Source organism: Cardiocondyla obscurior, linkage group LG18, assembly GCF_019399895.1.
Source record: "Cardiocondyla obscurior isolate alpha-2009 linkage group LG18, Cobs3.1, whole genome shotgun sequence".
NCBI classification, from domain to species: Eukaryota; Metazoa; Arthropoda; class Insecta; order Hymenoptera; family Formicidae; genus Cardiocondyla; species Cardiocondyla obscurior.
Genome location: NC_091881.1, coordinates 3,676,355 through 3,691,888, shown reverse-complemented (window position 1 = coordinate 3,691,888; position 15,534 = coordinate 3,676,355). Strand labels below are relative to the sequence as shown.

The following is a 15,534-nucleotide window of genomic DNA, read 5'->3' as shown; positions in this document are numbered from 1 at the left end:
TGTTTGTATAAAATGTTTATTGAGAACTTCGTCGTAATCCTTTCCTACGTAGCCCTCGTTTTCAATTACCTTTCACTTTCGTGTCTACAGTAGACAGACAGATACAGCCCTGTACAGCTGCGCGAGAGAGGCAGGCAGCAAGGTGAAGAAGGAAGAAGCCGGTGTAGCGCGGTTGGTTCGGCCGACGGCGCGGTGTTCGCATCGGATCGGCCCGTGTTGTTCCGTCGTAGTTTCGGCAATTTGGTGCAGTAGCCTCGTTGTAAAGAAAGGAGAGTCAATCGTTGCGTCAACCACCGTCCGTTGGAGAACCTGTCAGTCGCGAGAAGAGGACCTCGTTCGTGGTTCGCCCTTTGGATCGTTGTGTGACGAAGGGCGCGTGCGACGTCATCTTTTTCTCTCTCTCTCTCTCTCTTTTTCTCCTTCCCTCCCTCCCTTTTGCTTCCTTCCTTCCGTTACTCTTTCTCTCTCTCTCTTTCTCTCACCACCCCGCGTCCGTCTCACCGCCGGAAGATGCTGGGCCTGGTTTGTCGTCAGGCGTTGCTGACGAATACCCAAAAGTGAGTACAACCTCGCGATACTGCGGTGTCGTCCTTAAACATCTGGTATCTCGCCTACGGAGTCCGAATACGGCGATATCGATCGCATTCGCGAACCGCAAAATCGCACGCGTCTCCCCCTTGGGTTAACTTGTCACGTCGGCTTCCTCTCCTTCGCCGGCCGCGGGCTTCCCCCCTCGATCGTCGCGAACGACGTAGGTGATTTGCGACGAAGGTACGACTACCGATTTCCGCGACTCCCGAGACATCGCGCGTAAACGCGTCTCCGTGATCCCTGCGTATCTCACGGTCTCGTTGAATTTAATTTTGGTCTCGGCGGCACGACCTCGGGCCGAGCCCGAGCCCAATCGCCGATTAACTCATCACGCGACTTCTGCGACGCGTTATTTCAGGTATGCCCGCGACGAAATAACTCGTCGGCACGAAGAATCGTTAGCTTCTTGATGTTAGGACTGAGAAGGAAGAGTTAGAAAGACTCGAGATAACGGATACTTTCCAATTTTTCCCCACAAACGTTTTCGCCAGCCGGATTAATCCGCCGACTGAGTTAACTGGAATTTAATTAAAGTCGTCTTTTGTTCCTTTTTGTTAATAGGATTCATTTTTGTAGTTAATTATAAACGCAGGTATTACACAAAATTAAAAACAAAAAGTTTAGAGCTGCCTTAAAGAAATAGGATTAGAATTTATATTAGTTTTAGTTTAGAAATTTCTTTGACGTTATTTAAAAGAATTAAGAAATGCAAATTTTACAGGTGAGATATTCAAATTATTAGATGTAATTATGCCAGAAGAATTAAGCGGAGTCGCGACAAGTACTGACGTCAACTGTATCCACATTTTACTATTTTACACGAGAGCATTGCCAGTAAAAATTGAGCACGATCTTGTCATTGCACAATGTATCATTTAAATGACTATAAAATAGCAGCTTTCGTTCGGTTTCCGAAATCAATTTGCCCAACAGATTCTATATTTCCGCTGGCATTCAGCCAAGCAAAATCTGTAAAATACTTTGCAAAATTTGCTCCGAGGCTTTGTCACCTGATTTGATCCGTGTCCATCTAAAATAATGATATTAGATCGGAAAGAAAAAGGCGAGTGACTGCAATTTATTATTATTTTTATAATTATTGTTTTTTTTCGTCACACGGTCAACCAGCACTGACTAAAAGCTATTGTTTTACCTTTCTATCTACATGTATGTTATCTTAAAGAACACTTGAATACCATTGAATGTATTATCCCTCAACATTGGTCTACCGTGACTTGAATACGCCGGGTTTTTTCGAGATGGATTACGGGACAAATTATTTTGATATTTAATTATGATTGCAATTAATGAACACTGACTGACACACATGAAAACCTCTGCGTTTTCTGCAAATTTTTCATTACTTTAATTCAGCGAAATAATTGTAGCATCAATGCCATGATACATTATCGAGGACAATTTGTCGTAATTATCTATCTATATGTATATTAAATACTGATAACACCGTGTTAATTAGGGTCAAGCGAGAAAGCGTTATGTAATATTGTCATCATGGCATTCGTTTTTTGTGTGTCAAGCTTTTTTTATGCTACGTTAAGTTATTAATACTTATCGATTCATATTACAATAATTATATTAAATATACTGTGTCTACAGTGTAAATCATTGAAAACTTTCTTTTTTCGGAAAAATTTTCTCAACGTTTGCTACTGGTATTTTTTAAAATTCTGAAATTAAAAAAAATATGATATATTGTCGAAGCCGATAAACAAACGAGAGGCTTGTTCCGAAATGCCAGTGTATATTTGACAAGAACGATAAGACTGTTAACTTGTGACTTTACCACAAGTGGTTGGGTAAATATTTGAAGATGATATCACGGACAAGACTCTTAGGTTTCTTGAGATATATCACAATTTATCTGACGCATCTAATCGAGTTGTTGTAGTTCTCACTTTAACGCATTGCATGTTTATTTGACAGAGTCGGCATCAGATATCTGGGATCGATAGTTCCGGTGTCGAATCCGCCGGACTTTCCATTGGAAAATGAGCCCGTTTTCAGCTATAATAAGGGAAGTCCAGAAAGAGCGGAGTTGGAGAAAGTCTTGGATAAGATGAGCAACGAATGCGAGGAGGTGCCATTAATTATCGGAAATGAGGAGATCAAAACCGATTTGTGCAGATATCAAGTCATGGTACGTTTACCTAATCATTCATATTTTTTTAACCTCATGCTATACAAAATTCCACACTCTTTTGTCTTTTTTTATTGTTGTACGAGAGTATTACGAAATGTTGCTTTCAGCCGCACAATCACAAACATAAAATTGCTAAGTATTACTGGGCAACCCCGGAGCTGGTGAAGAAGGCGATCGACGTCGCGGTAAAGGCGCAACGGGAATGGGAGAAGCGGCCAATTGAAAAACGGTTGGATATGTGGTTGAGGATAGCGGATTTGATGAAGACTAAATACAGGCAACATCTAAACGCCGCTACTATGCTCGGGCAGAGCAAGACCGTGATCCAGGCAGAGATCGACAGTGCGGCAGAGCTGATCGACTTTTTTAAGATGCACGCGTATTTCGTAAAGGATAGCCTTAAGTACCAGCCAATCTCGCCAAATCAGCAGACTCTCAACTCGATAAGGTATCGTGGCATGGACGGTTTCGTCGCGGCGGTATCGCCCTTCAACTTCACTGCCATCGGTGGTAATCTCAGCTACACGCCGGCACTGATGGTTTGTAATTTGCAAACCATACTGACAGCTCTTTAATCGAGGCTCGCGCGATAATAAATAACGCGCTAATAATAACATGCACGTGTCGACGTGCATGCCGCGATTGCAGGGTAACGCCGTGCTCTGGAAGCCCTCCGACACTGCATTATTATCCAACTGGTGGATCTTTAAAATATGCAGAGAGGCCGGGGTGCCACCCGGCGTGGTGAATTTCGTTCCTTGCGAGGGGCCCGTGTTTGGTGATACCATCACGTCCTCACCTTACCTCTCCGGACTTAATTTCACCGGCTCGGTGCCCACGTTCAATCGTCTGTGGATGCAGATTGGTCAGAATCTCACCAAGTACAGGAACTACCCGAAGTTAGTCGGTGAGTGCGGCGGCAAGAATTTTCACTTCCTCCATATGAGTGCCGATGTGGAAACGGTCATTTACGCGACGATAAGGAGCGCATTTGAATTCAATGGACAGAAATGTTCCGCTTGCAGTAGAATGTACGTGCCGGAGTCTCTGTGGAGCAAGGTAATAAGCCTAAGCGACGATCGTGTCACTTTATTACATTTTTCAAGAGTGTGCTTTAAGTGACCTTTATAAATTGCTTTAGGTGAAGGACGGTCTCTTAGCGCTTCGCCAGAAGCTCACAATCGGTGACGTCCGAGATTTCACTATGTTCAACGGTGCCGTTATAGATGAAGTAGCATTCAAACGGATCTCTGGTTATATTGATTACGCGAAAAAATCCTCTAATATGGAAATTCTTGGCGGTGGTGGCTACGATAATTCGTATGTTTTATTGCAATTATCATTAACATAATTTTTTTTTTTTACGCATTGATCTATTGAAAATAGGAATATTTTTTCAGATGCGGATATTTCATCGAGCCAACAATAGTACAAACCAAAAATCCAAAAGAAAAACTCATGACAGAAGAAATATTTGGTCCAGTATTAACGATATATGTTTATAAAGATTCTCAGTTAGATGAAACGGTGAAACTGGTGGAAACATCGACACCTTACGCTTTAACAGGCGCGATATTTGCCCAAGATGAGTAAGTAAAATTAATTGAACATATTCATTTTTTACTATACAAAACGGTTCGTATGCGTAACAAAAAATAATAGTAAAAGAAAAAAAGAAATTTTGTCTATTCTAAATAGCACGTTGAATTTTCCTCTAAAGTTATCTACATACATATGTTATTATAGAAAATGGGCGCGAAAGGCACTTGAGGATTTTAAGTATACTGCCGGTAATTTTTACGTCAACGACAAATCTACTGGATCGGTGGTTGGCCAACAACCGTTCGGCGGCAGTCGAATGTCTGGCACCAATGACAAAGCCGGCGGTCCTCACTATGCTCTTCGCTGGGCATCTCCACAAGCTATCAAGGAGAATTTTGCACCTCTACGAGAATACGATTATCCGTACATGAGAGCCTAAATGCAGCTTGTTATTAATTTGGTTAATTTTGATCGCGCTCGACAGGTGTGTGTCACAAATCGAGATATATTTATAATATCTAATCAGGAAATATTATGTCAAGACAATATACAGCGGCGTTACTGTACTCTGCTGCTTTAAGTGGATGAGCAAAAAAAAAAAGTTCACCATTCAAACGAGGTATAGAAATATATAGGAAATTAATGACTCGTGAGAATATTACTTTTAAATTAAGTTCCAATACATTTAGAATCAATAGAAAAGAGCTCAAAATTTCGGCAAAAGCAAATATGATAAAGTAAACGCGTAAAATATGTTTCTTTTTTAAGATAAAACCATTCGATTAACATTCTTTTTTCACGCTGATGGTTTCAGTTTGTTGATCGCGTAATTGAACGGAATTATTTAATAAGAAATATAATTAAATCGTAAAAATAAGTATTGTATACGTGTGACAAAGTGTCCTATGTCGAGTTAATTCAACGAGCAGAAATTGAGAGAAAAAAAAATTTTTGTGTAGAAGTTTCTCAATAAGAAGCATAGCGCGAGCTTGCGAGTGAAAAGTTGCGATGCACAATAGAGACACGACTAGATTCCTAGATGAACCTAAACGCTAAAAAAATGATGGTCAAGCTCGCAGGTCGCACCAAGTGCACATTTAATCGCCTTCGAATGTTCCGTTGACATCACTTCGCGACGTATAGAGGATTTCTAACGCGACGATTCTCTTGCGATCGGTCTCGCTAGCCGTAGACGTTGCTTCGTGAGACGTTGAACATGTTATCTCGATTATTCGCCGCCAGTACATATTACCAAAGTATTATCCGATGTGCATTTCGGAACGTGTGATCTCATCACCGTGTGCCCTCGATGTATTATTCTCCCTTTCTCAGTACAATAACTTTTATAACTCAGGTATCGCATCAAACCGATCGAAGAGAAACGCGATGGAACGACGCGTTTTGTACTGCGGTAGGCGGTACGTATTTGTATCGCGAAAACGAGCTACCCTCACAAGTCTCATCGAGTTACATCTGTGATAGTGGATAACGTTTACCGCGCCATTATCAACAAGTGTCCTCAATGTCAACGGAGTAGAATTAACATTAATTAATGTGATTAATAAAACTCGAGCCTCAGTCTTCGCTTCTAAGGTACGATATTCTCTATGTGAAGATTTCCTTTTACTTTTATTTTTATTTTTGAATTATTATTACTATTGAATTATATAACTCAGTTCCGGCAAGTTTATTTCTTTTCAACGTATACTTTGTAAGATTGTGTATGCGGAATAACGCGAATCCTCTGTAACAACTGAAGCATCTTCAACGTTTCCCAGATTGTAATCATCGATCGTAATATAATATTGTTGATAATGTGACTGAAACGGGATGTTTCGAGAGTCGATGCGTGATTGCCGAGGACGTAATATTTGACAATATGTTACATATTGTGACAAGTGTTATAACGTTATTTAAGTGTACGGTAGCAATAAAAAAGCAAAAACGTAAATTGATATCGCCTTCGTGCATGTTGCCTCATATTGTGTATGTAAAACACTGCTTTTTGAAATATCGGATATGACGTGAAGCGCTTACCTGAGACATTTGAGGATTTTCCATTGGTCTCGGCGATTTTAGACCGTGAAATTATTTCCGTCCGAATCCGTGTGCGCAATCGACCACATGATATAGGTTTAGCAGATTTAGACTGCCATGTGACACAGAAATGTAGAACGTTTCTTTTATTTTTATTTATTTATTATTTTTTTAAATAATAAAACCTGTAAAAAGTTGTTCATGGATTATATAGCGTTCATTCATCAAAATTATTTTATATCAAGTTTTCTGGACTGTTATTTGTTATAATTATTTAAAATGTAGCTTTCTGTAGCGCTTAAAATTTATTTAATGAGTTCTTTTTTTTTCAAACTGTAACAAAATTACTTTTAAAAGGTAAAATATTTTAATGTATAAATGATTAGTTGTAATTGTGAGAAATTTATGAAATCTAGCACTATTTTTAATCTACATAAGATTTTTAGATATAATTTTACTAGTAATTTTAATTATTTAGTGTTCTAATATGCATAAAATTTACGTTATAAATTACATTTAAAAAAATGTAAACACATGGAGTGGAATTTTATTTTAAACTATATAATATGTGTACACACACAAACACACACACACACACATAGTGTAAAAAATAATATGTACGTACCTTGTTATTTCAATAAGATCTACAAGATAACTATATTAATAACGGCGTGAATAACCTTTCTCTTCTTAACTAATTAGTGGGATATAATTATCTACATCAATTGTCGCATTGTAAATCAGTTAAATGAGGGCCAGGCCATTGAAAACTGTACTTTGCGTTCGAAAGAATGTCAGATGACGTCACAGAGAAATGGTGGCTTACGCATTCTCGCAGTCGCGAGTCGCGAGCACGAAAGTGGCACAGTTGGCATCCATGAGATAATCAAATAATGTAGCTTCACGTCTGTGGGATTTTTCTCGACAGTACACCTTTATCGGAGCGATCGGACGTGGCTTTTGACCGGGCGAAAGTTCGAACGGCGCGGAGAGAAGGCGCGTTTGTGGTACGATTATGTCCCCCGTGGTGGGTGGATGTCATTTAGCCATACTTCGGATTCCCTGTGATCCTCGTGTTCGCGCCACCGTTTCCGACAGCCAACGGTGTCCACGTAAACAGCACGCGCGACCGACTGTCACCGAGAGACTCTGACTTCGCTCGGCACTTTATCGCGCACTTTATCGCGCACTTTATCGTCACCGACTGACCGCCACTTCCCGCACACCAGGATGTTTAAGAAATTCAAGGATAAACTGGCGGAGGAGATGAAGCAGTCGCCTGCGAGACTGCAGGCGAGCGTGCAACAACTGGCGCAAGTGTGTAGCTCTCTTTTTCTAATGCGATTTTGCTAAAGCGACGATCTTCGGTGGACTCATTCTTTTGTCGTTATTTTTCGCAGGCGGTGGTGTCGCCGGCTCTGTCCAACAGCTCCATTCAGGAAGTATCTGCGTCGAATGACAATTTTAGTCTGACAGAAGACGGAGATGGTAAGTATGTCTGGATGTTGAAATATCCAGCGAATATTCACAGTTTAGAGATTCGAGATTTGGAGGTAAATTACGTGAAAATCGGTACCAGATTAAAAAAAAAATTGTCGATAATAGTTTTATTAATTTGTATAGGATAGTTATTTTCCACACAAGATGTTTTTGACTGTGAAATTTATTTGCAGAAACGCCAAAAAATACGCCAGCAAAGCACAGTTTCCAAAATGTTGACCTGATATCGCCATCGCCGAATTCCATGGAGATCTCAAGACGATCTTCAGTTAGCAGCATTACTAGTGATGCATCCTCATTGTTTCCCATATATGAGAGTCCTTCAAATTTATATCATTTGCAGGTTAGTCAAAAAATACCAACCAACTGTTTGTTACAGTTCTCTCTTGTAGTACTGACAGTTTTGTATTTCTAGTCGGATATGGATCAGTCAGCTAGTGAAGTGGACGATAATATTAGTCCTCATCTCGACAGAGTTACCAAAGATCAGTTATACTCTGCCTATAGGAAAGTGCAAACCAAGTATCACAAATATCGTGGCAGATATACAGATCTTGCAACGCATTATCGTGAATTAGACAGAGTTAAAACTAGATTGGAGTCTGTATTGGTTGAAACGCAAGACAAAGTTCTAAGAAGAATAACTGACCTAAAAGAGCAATGTCAATTAGAGCAACAGGCAAAAGCACATTTAGAGGATGTATTAAGAAATGACATAGAAGAGAAAGATCACATTATAAATACGTTAAATACGAAGATAAAATTATTGCAAGCGAGCGAACCAACGTTGGAGAATTCAGTATCCGAAACCATTCAGAATAAAGAGAGTTTGAAAGTTAATTTAATCGATTTAACGAACGAACCGTCTAACGACGAAAGCGACGCGCTGTCAGTGGAAAATACTCAATTAAAAGATAAGTTAAAAAAGCTGGAAAGTCTTGTTTTGAAGTACAAAGAATCTTTGAAGCGTAACAAGGAAAAATTTACAGAAGTGATGAAAGAGAAGAACATCTTGGAGAGCGAACACGAGACACTAAAGAACTCTACTGTCGAGAAAATAAGTGCGACGGAGAGCGAATTAAATGCGGCACGTATGGAGATTGAAAGATTGACTGGACAAATTGATATTTTGCACAAACGCGAGGAAGAATCGGCGATTTCATTAGCCGAGAATAAACTTTCCGTGCACAGGGAACTCGAAGAAAAAGAAGAACAAATCAAGCAGCTGCGAATCGATCTTAAGCATGTAACGGAAGATAAAGAAAAATTAAACGAGGCTATAGTGACTTACAAGACCGAATTGAATGAATTTAAGCACCTGCACGCTAATTCGAATATAGGCGCACACGACACGTCGAAAGAGAAGACTGAAGTGGCAAAATCGACACGACAAGCGAAAACGAAACCTTACGAGGAAACTGATCACGGTGGTGAAGCAAAAACCGAAGACGAGAATGCACTGAGCGAAGTAACGCTTCGTTTGAAAGAAAAAGAAGTCAAATTGCAAGAAATGCAAAATAAATTGGAAGAAATAGAACGACAAAATGTAGAATATAGACACGACAGGGAAACATTGCAGATCGAATTGCATAATTGCAAAATCACACATTTGGATTTGAAGAAAGAATACGACGCATACAGAATTATCGTGGAGGAGAAACAAAAAGACTCCGACTCGACAATCGAAAAGCTTCAAGCCACGGTACAAAGCGTCGACAAGGAACTTGAAAATATGAGAGGTGCATTAACTGACAGAGATCAAGTGTGTGAAAATTATAATAAAAAGATGCAGCAATATGCGGCAAAGCTCGAAAAAGCCAAGTATAAATTGATGGACCAGGATGCCCAGATAAAATCTTTGAATGACAAAGTAATCGAACTTTCTGGAGTGGAAAAAGAACTGGAAGACAAAAAGGCCGTACTGAACGTAATACAGAACGAGTTTGAACTTTGCAAATCTACGATCGACGATTTTACAAAGAAAATGCAAGCTGACAGTTCAGTTATAAGTTTGTTGAAAAAAGAGAGGAGCGATTTAATAAATCGTCTCATTTATTACAACAATTGTACGCAGGGTTTAAAACAGCATTGGATGGATGTTAAAAATATTGTTACAGAGGAATTTTCGACTCAAATGACTAAAATATCGGACATGAATGCGACCCTTGCTGATTATTTTGCAAAGTTTGAAAAAGAGAATGCGACACTTAAGTTTGAAGTAAACGAATTGCATTCGAAGATTAAGGATTTGGAACAATTTACGTTGAACGAGGCGAGGCTGCAGTCGGAACTAGAGCAAGTTACAAAACACAAACTTGTACTCGAAGCAGAACTAAAGAAAAGTAATGAACAGTTGAAAGAAATGACGCTGAAAAGTAACCAACACGATGAACTTAATGCGACGAATAACAAATTAATAGCAGAGATCGATAATCTTAATTTCAAAATTCACGATCTAGAAGTTACGTCGCAAAAATTAACGCAGTCGCAGCAAGATGTTGAGGCTTTACAAGAACAGTTGGCAGTGTTAAAGAATCTCGAGGCTACAAATCACACGTTGTCTGTCGAGGTTGACGACTTAAGGGAGAAGTACGATCTTGCTAGCAGTACTTGTAAAGAATTGGACGCGAAATTACGAGAGGCGACGGAAGTGATTAGTTTGTTAAAATCAGAGATTACTGTTATAAAAGACGATCAGGTTGAAAAAGAAAAGGAAATAAAAATTCGCGATGAGAAATTAGCGGGCGAAGAGGAACATATCACGCACTTAAAGTCCACGTGTGACAGTCATATACAGACAATCGAAGAACACGTGAGAAAGTATTTGAATTTGGAAGCGGAATATCAAGCTACAAGGGAGAATCACGCGAAGGAAATTGCCGAATTAATAGAGAATAACAAAGTATTACAGGAGACGGTGAATGTGAAGATCGCACAATTTATGAAGATGAAAACTATTAAAGAGCGGCAAAATAAAACGATCGAGGAGTTGAAAACCGAGCTCGACGAATCGAAAACTCGCCAAGTGGAAATGTCAGGCAAACTGGAAACCTCTGAGAAACAAATAGAGTCGCTAAAATTGGAAAATTCTCAGCTCGCGATGGCTACTTTGGAAAACAAAGATTTAAAGAATAAATATAACGATCTTTCGAGCTGCTACCAAAAGGTTTGTGAGAATGACGAGGTTTTGAAGCAGAAAATTATGAATTATGAGAAGGATATCGAGGAGTTACGAACAACGATGAAAAATTACGTGGAATCGTATGAATCTCAACTAAATAATCAAAACGAAGCGGCAGAACGTGTGAGAAATGATTTAACAATCGTTAACACTGAGCTTGAACGTAAAAATTCAGAACTGAATTTGGTTAATGAAAAGCTAATGACAAAAATTAAAGATTTGAAAAAAGAATTTGATGAAATGGATGTACAGTTTAATGGTAAAGTATTGGAACTAAATACAGCTCTGGCGGATGCTCTGAAAAGGGAAAACGAGCTTTCAATATTAGTAGAATTGCTAAAAGATGAAATGGAGAAAATCAAAGTTACAGAAGATAATAATGCAAGATCGAAATCAGCAAATAACGATGCAATTAAGGAAGATTCTGTCGAGAAGGAAGCTCTAAAAGATAAAACTGCCGATCTGGAAAGTGTAAATTTCAATAGTACGGAGTTGCAAGATTGTGTAAATAATTTACAATCTAAGGTAGCTATTTTAGAAGCAGAAAACGATAAGTTGCGGCTTGAAATAGATGCTTTACAGGTCGAAAAGAATTCGTCAACGGAATCGGATGCCTTGAAAAATTTATTAGTGGCGAAAGACGCGGAGATAGAATCACTAGAGAACAAAATATCCGGCATGTCGTTAGAGATTGGGAATTTGAAGCAGTTCTCTCTCGAATTAGATGAAAAGAGAAAAGACGTCGACATGCTAAGAAATTCGCTCGCGGGATTGGAAGAAAAGTTTGCTAGTTTGCAGTCAGAAAACGATTCTCTTGTTCGGACGAACGAGGCGTTGCGAAAGGAATTGAAAACAGTTCGTAACGACGAAAATACGAAGCTTGACGACGATAAGTTACGCGAGGAGAACAAGAGATTAGAAGCGCAGCTCGACGAGACGTTAATTACATTCCAAGCAAAAGAAACGCAAATGCAACTGGCAAATAACGAACTAAAGTCGCAAACCAATCATTTGAGGGAACAGTTGAAAACCAGCGAGGAAGAACAAGGGATGAGGTTGAAACAGTTAGTTAAAGAGTTCCAAGCTCAGTTGCACGACAAGGAGGAGGAACTTCAAGCCGCGTTGGAGAAACGATTTGGTAAGATGCTATTTTATTATCTTTTTCTTAATGTAAGACTGAAAAATCTCAAAAAAAAACATTGTGATATATGTATTTATAATCAATATTTAATTTTTATTTAGATCGTCAACATAACTATGAATCGAATCTTGTACAACAATATAAGGAGCAACTAAAAGATTTTCAAATAGAATTGACCGAAAAGTCCGAACAGCTCGAGAACTTGGTTTTAGAAAAGAAAGATGTTGTAGAGGAGAAGGGAAAGGATATTGCTCGCTTGGTGGAAACAATTGCAAAGATTAAGGAAGAACACATTAACGAAATGAAAGAATTGGAAAAAAAGTGGAAGGGTATAGTGCAGCAAAAAATCGACAACCAGCAAGTTAAACACGAGGAAGAATTAAATGAATTAACAAAAGAGTGGCAAAATGAAAGAAAGGTAAATTTACACAATCCGAAAACACAGTTTAATTTAGCTCTATATATTCTTTTAATTTTGCACGTTAATAATTATTTAATTATATGCACGATTTTATTTATATAATTTTTATTTATTTATTTGACTTAATTTATTTTAATTTGCGTTTACGTATTTCACATTATTTTCAGTCTGATGCACCAATCAATGCAGCTTCCAAGGTAAAGTTTAATTTTATTTATTTATTATTATTTTTTTAAATAATTTTTAATCAACAAATCAAAGTAGAAGCACGTTTGCATGAAAATGACAGCTTTATGCATGTTTTTACATAGTGAAATTAGTTAATAAAATACTTGAGAAAAACTGATATTTTCAGGAATTAGAAAGCACTTCACGTGTGGCAATGGCCGCAGTACAAACGAGCACTGGGTCGATTCACACTCTACAGCAAACCTTAACGTCTCAGAGGCGAGAACTCGCGGAGCTTAGGAAGCTCGTGAATCTACGACATGATACACTCGAAGATTCGACGGAGATTGAATACCTCAGGAATATTTTATTTGAATACATGATGGGAAGAGAGACAATGGTGCTCGCCAGAGTAATCGCCGCCGTTGTTAAGTTTGATCAGGAACAGACTGCAAAAATACTTAAAAAAGAAGAGGATAAATTAACTTTAGTAAGTGCTGTACAAATTAATTTCTTTACAAATCGATCTATTAGCATATATTTAATATCTGATTTTGTTTTTAGTTTGGCTCACTCGGCCTCACGTAGTTCGAAATGTATAATTCCTTTGTATAGAAGATCTTTATGGACAACTGACGAGCTTTTCTGCCCGAGTACCCTGTGTTTCTGCAAGCTGCTAATACGAGGTATAGCTTCGATTATATAATATATACATATATATAAAAGATAAAGATTTGTACAAATTAGTTGCGTAATAATGTAATATTTACAGATTTTTATAAATAATTTAACAGAATGTTATTATGTGATAAGGCTTATATAATATAGAAATATAGAAATACAAATAATGTATAAAGTATATTCTTGTCTGTGATTTTTGTCATGCAATAATATATTCGTTTCTTTTTGTTTAATAAAATTATTTAATTTAAAATAAAATTACATTAAATAATTTCTGAAAAAAAAACATTTTTTTAATGCAAAATAAATATTTTACATTTCGTATTGCCATTTTAATGATGACGGCTCGTAGCGAATTTCGTTGGAAATTTTATTTTAAATAACCTATATAATTAAAAAATGTTTATTTTATTTTATAAAATGAAATATATAATAGTAAGTGAATATTTAATTTTGTACGTAAATATTTAATTTTAATGATGAATGCTCAATGCATCGTTCTGCACTTCGTGGCTTAATTGTGTTTGCAGATTCGATAATTTATTTTTTAACGCCGCAATTCCCATCATGACAATGTTTTCAGGTTTTAGGGCTCCACTGCTTTCTACATTAAAATAATATTTGTTTGGTTTGGCCTCCCAATTAAACAATGATTCATCTAAAATATATATGTTACAATAATTATAACTATAAGAACAAATTTAGGATTAATATAAAACCTGTACATACACTGATCTTCTTCTAATTCAGTATATTCTGACTTAGGCCATTCGTCCGGTTTAGGATACAAAGTGTGCCTCATAGAATTGTCAGGATCATATTCAAAGCTTACACCAGCAGTTGGATTCCATTTGGCATGTTCCTTTCCAAAACCTTTTTTTGCATATGCTCTAAGTTTTAATTCTTGTCCTTTTCTTAGTTTTACTATTACAATCTCTAGAAGATTCCCACAATTCATAAATCTCTATTATGCATTTATTTTTTTATGACTAAATATAATAGTATCACATAAAAATAACAAAAAGGTGCAAACCATCTGTGTCTCCATACTCGTTTGCGTCATCTTCTCTGTGTCTAGATGTAACAGGTAATACTCTAGGATCACTGGATTTGAAATCAGCTGTAGTTACAAGTCTGTTTTCACTGTCATCACACCTAACGTCCAGAGTGAATTCTACACTACATTCTGGACAGAAATCCATGCATTGACAGTCTCTTGTATATTGTATTCTGTCAACCACCTAAAAAAAAGTTTATTTTATTTAGAACTGTATCTACCAAATAATTTAAATAATACGTTATAATTTTTTTTAAATGCCAAAATTTACTCAAGTTTTTTATATTTTTATTAAAATAATAAAATTAATTTTTAATAAATCGATCTTGGTACATATGTACATACATCGTCACTGACTAATGGTATCATTCCAATTCTGTGTGCCAAAAATTCATCACTCAAGACAGTAGAATTAGCTTCTAATTGTATCCAATCAATAGCCATAGTCGGAGTTTCGGCGATGAAAACACGTCTCATGCTATTTGCAACGCTGAAATTATTAATCGTTAGTTTGATAAATTAATTTTTACACTTGTATATTTTTAATAATCTAACCTAGTCTATCTCACCTCAATTCAGTATCTTCCACTTGAAATTTAACATTTTCCTCGGTTAAATCCGAAATATGAACAGAAGGTTGATTAGCGTACGGCATTTTACTTTTGCAGATATCTTTCTTTCGTTTATTTGCAGGAAATAGTTATAATAAATCTTATAACGTTGAGATAGACTAACGTACACTGTAAGGTAAATATAGCATTAGCGTATGTGCCGCAGAGCGCCAACCGCCGAGGATCAGGGGGGATCAGAGAGGAGGGAACGCGCTCTCCCACTCCTTCCTCTGTTCTCGGCGGCCGAGAGAGGGGATGGAGAGTGAGTCACGTACGCTAGCCGGTTTATCGTCGTTCTTGCACAGACGTCCTACCTATGTGACCTTAGCGTGGTATGCGTAGAGTCTCACACGAAGTGCGCATTACATACACGTGCTGCGGAGCGCCGGTCGTCGAGAACAGCCAAGAAGATCGACAGGATGGGGGAAAAAGTAAGTGGAGCG

General features: G+C 37.7%; 3 protein-coding genes across 4 annotated transcripts; 2 read left to right on the top strand and 1 right to left on the bottom strand.

The window, feature by feature from the left end:
- Positions 1 to 96: 96 nt before the first annotated feature.
- Positions 97 to 6,528, top strand: P5cdh1 (delta-1-Pyrroline-5-carboxylate dehydrogenase 1). Its single transcript, XM_070668866.1, has 7 exons — positions 97 to 557; positions 2,536 to 2,749; positions 2,860 to 3,291; positions 3,401 to 3,811; positions 3,894 to 4,072; positions 4,153 to 4,341; positions 4,499 to 6,528. The coding sequence occupies exons 1-7, from the start codon at positions 511 to 513 to the stop codon at positions 4,731 to 4,733; spliced, it is 1,707 nt and encodes a 568-aa protein (XP_070524967.1). The 5' UTR covers positions 97 to 510; the 3' UTR covers positions 4,734 to 6,528.
- A 733-nt stretch (positions 6,529 to 7,261) lies between these two features.
- On the top strand, positions 7,262 to 13,601 carry LOC139109625 (golgin subfamily A member 4). Of its 2 annotated transcripts, XM_070668850.1 has the most exons (8): positions 7,262 to 7,648; positions 7,732 to 7,819; positions 8,005 to 8,174; positions 8,247 to 12,150; positions 12,255 to 12,571; positions 12,742 to 12,771; positions 12,930 to 13,232; positions 13,307 to 13,601. In XM_070668850.1, the coding sequence occupies exons 1-8, from the start codon at positions 7,562 to 7,564 to the stop codon at positions 13,328 to 13,330; spliced, it is 4,923 nt and encodes a 1,640-aa protein (XP_070524951.1). In that variant the 5' UTR covers positions 7,262 to 7,561; the 3' UTR covers positions 13,331 to 13,601. The 2 variants fall into 2 exon arrangements, with proteins under 2 accessions (XP_070524951.1, XP_070524952.1); XM_070668851.1 differs by lacking the exon at positions 12,742 to 12,771.
- A 90-nt stretch (positions 13,602 to 13,691) lies between these two features.
- Positions 13,692 to 15,268, bottom strand: Rpii33 (RNA polymerase III subunit RpII33). The gene is made up of 5 exons (XM_070668881.1): positions 15,050 to 15,268; positions 14,826 to 14,970; positions 14,457 to 14,664; positions 14,153 to 14,359; positions 13,692 to 14,081 (listed from the first exon to the last, which is right to left on the bottom strand). Exons 1-5 carry the CDS (start codon positions 15,133 to 15,135, stop codon positions 13,897 to 13,899), a joined length of 831 nt encoding a protein of 276 aa, XP_070524982.1. The 5' UTR covers positions 15,136 to 15,268; the 3' UTR covers positions 13,692 to 13,896.
- Between the last annotated feature and the right edge of the window lie 266 nt (positions 15,269 to 15,534).

What these genes read in the sequence shown, in the direction of transcription:
- Rpii33 (XM_070668881.1), bottom strand. Translation starts at nt 15,135, where the DNA reads ATGCCGTACGCTAATCAACCTTCTGTTCATATTTCGGATTTAACCGAG. An exon ending in TACCATTAGTCAGTGACGAT is followed by an intron (nt 14,665 to 14,825) that starts GTATGTACATAT and finishes ACTTTTTTTTAG; the next exon opens with GTGGTTGACAGAATACAATA. An exon ending in TGAATTAGAAGAAGATCAGT is followed by an intron (nt 14,082 to 14,152) that starts GTATGTACAGGT and finishes TATATATTTTAG; the next exon opens with ATGAATCATTGTTTAATTGG.
- P5cdh1 (XM_070668866.1), top strand. Translation starts at nt 511, where the DNA reads ATGCTGGGCCTGGTTTGTCGTCAGGCGTTGCTGACGAATACCCAAAA. An exon ending in TGTGCAGATATCAAGTCATG is followed by an intron (nt 2,750 to 2,859) that starts GTACGTTTACCT and finishes TGTTGCTTTCAG; the next exon opens with CCGCACAATCACAAACATAA. An exon ending in CGGAGTCTCTGTGGAGCAAG is followed by an intron (nt 3,812 to 3,893) that starts GTAATAAGCCTA and finishes AAATTGCTTTAG; the next exon opens with GTGAAGGACGGTCTCTTAGC.
- LOC139109625 (XM_070668850.1), top strand. Translation starts at nt 7,562, where the DNA reads ATGTTTAAGAAATTCAAGGATAAACTGGCGGAGGAGATGAAGCAGTCG. An exon ending in TCTGACAGAAGACGGAGATG is followed by an intron (nt 7,820 to 8,004) that starts GTAAGTATGTCT and finishes ATTTATTTGCAG; the next exon opens with AAACGCCAAAAAATACGCCA. An exon ending in AGTGGCAAAATGAAAGAAAG is followed by an intron (nt 12,572 to 12,741) that starts GTAAATTTACAC and finishes CATTATTTTCAG; the next exon opens with TCTGATGCACCAATCAATGC.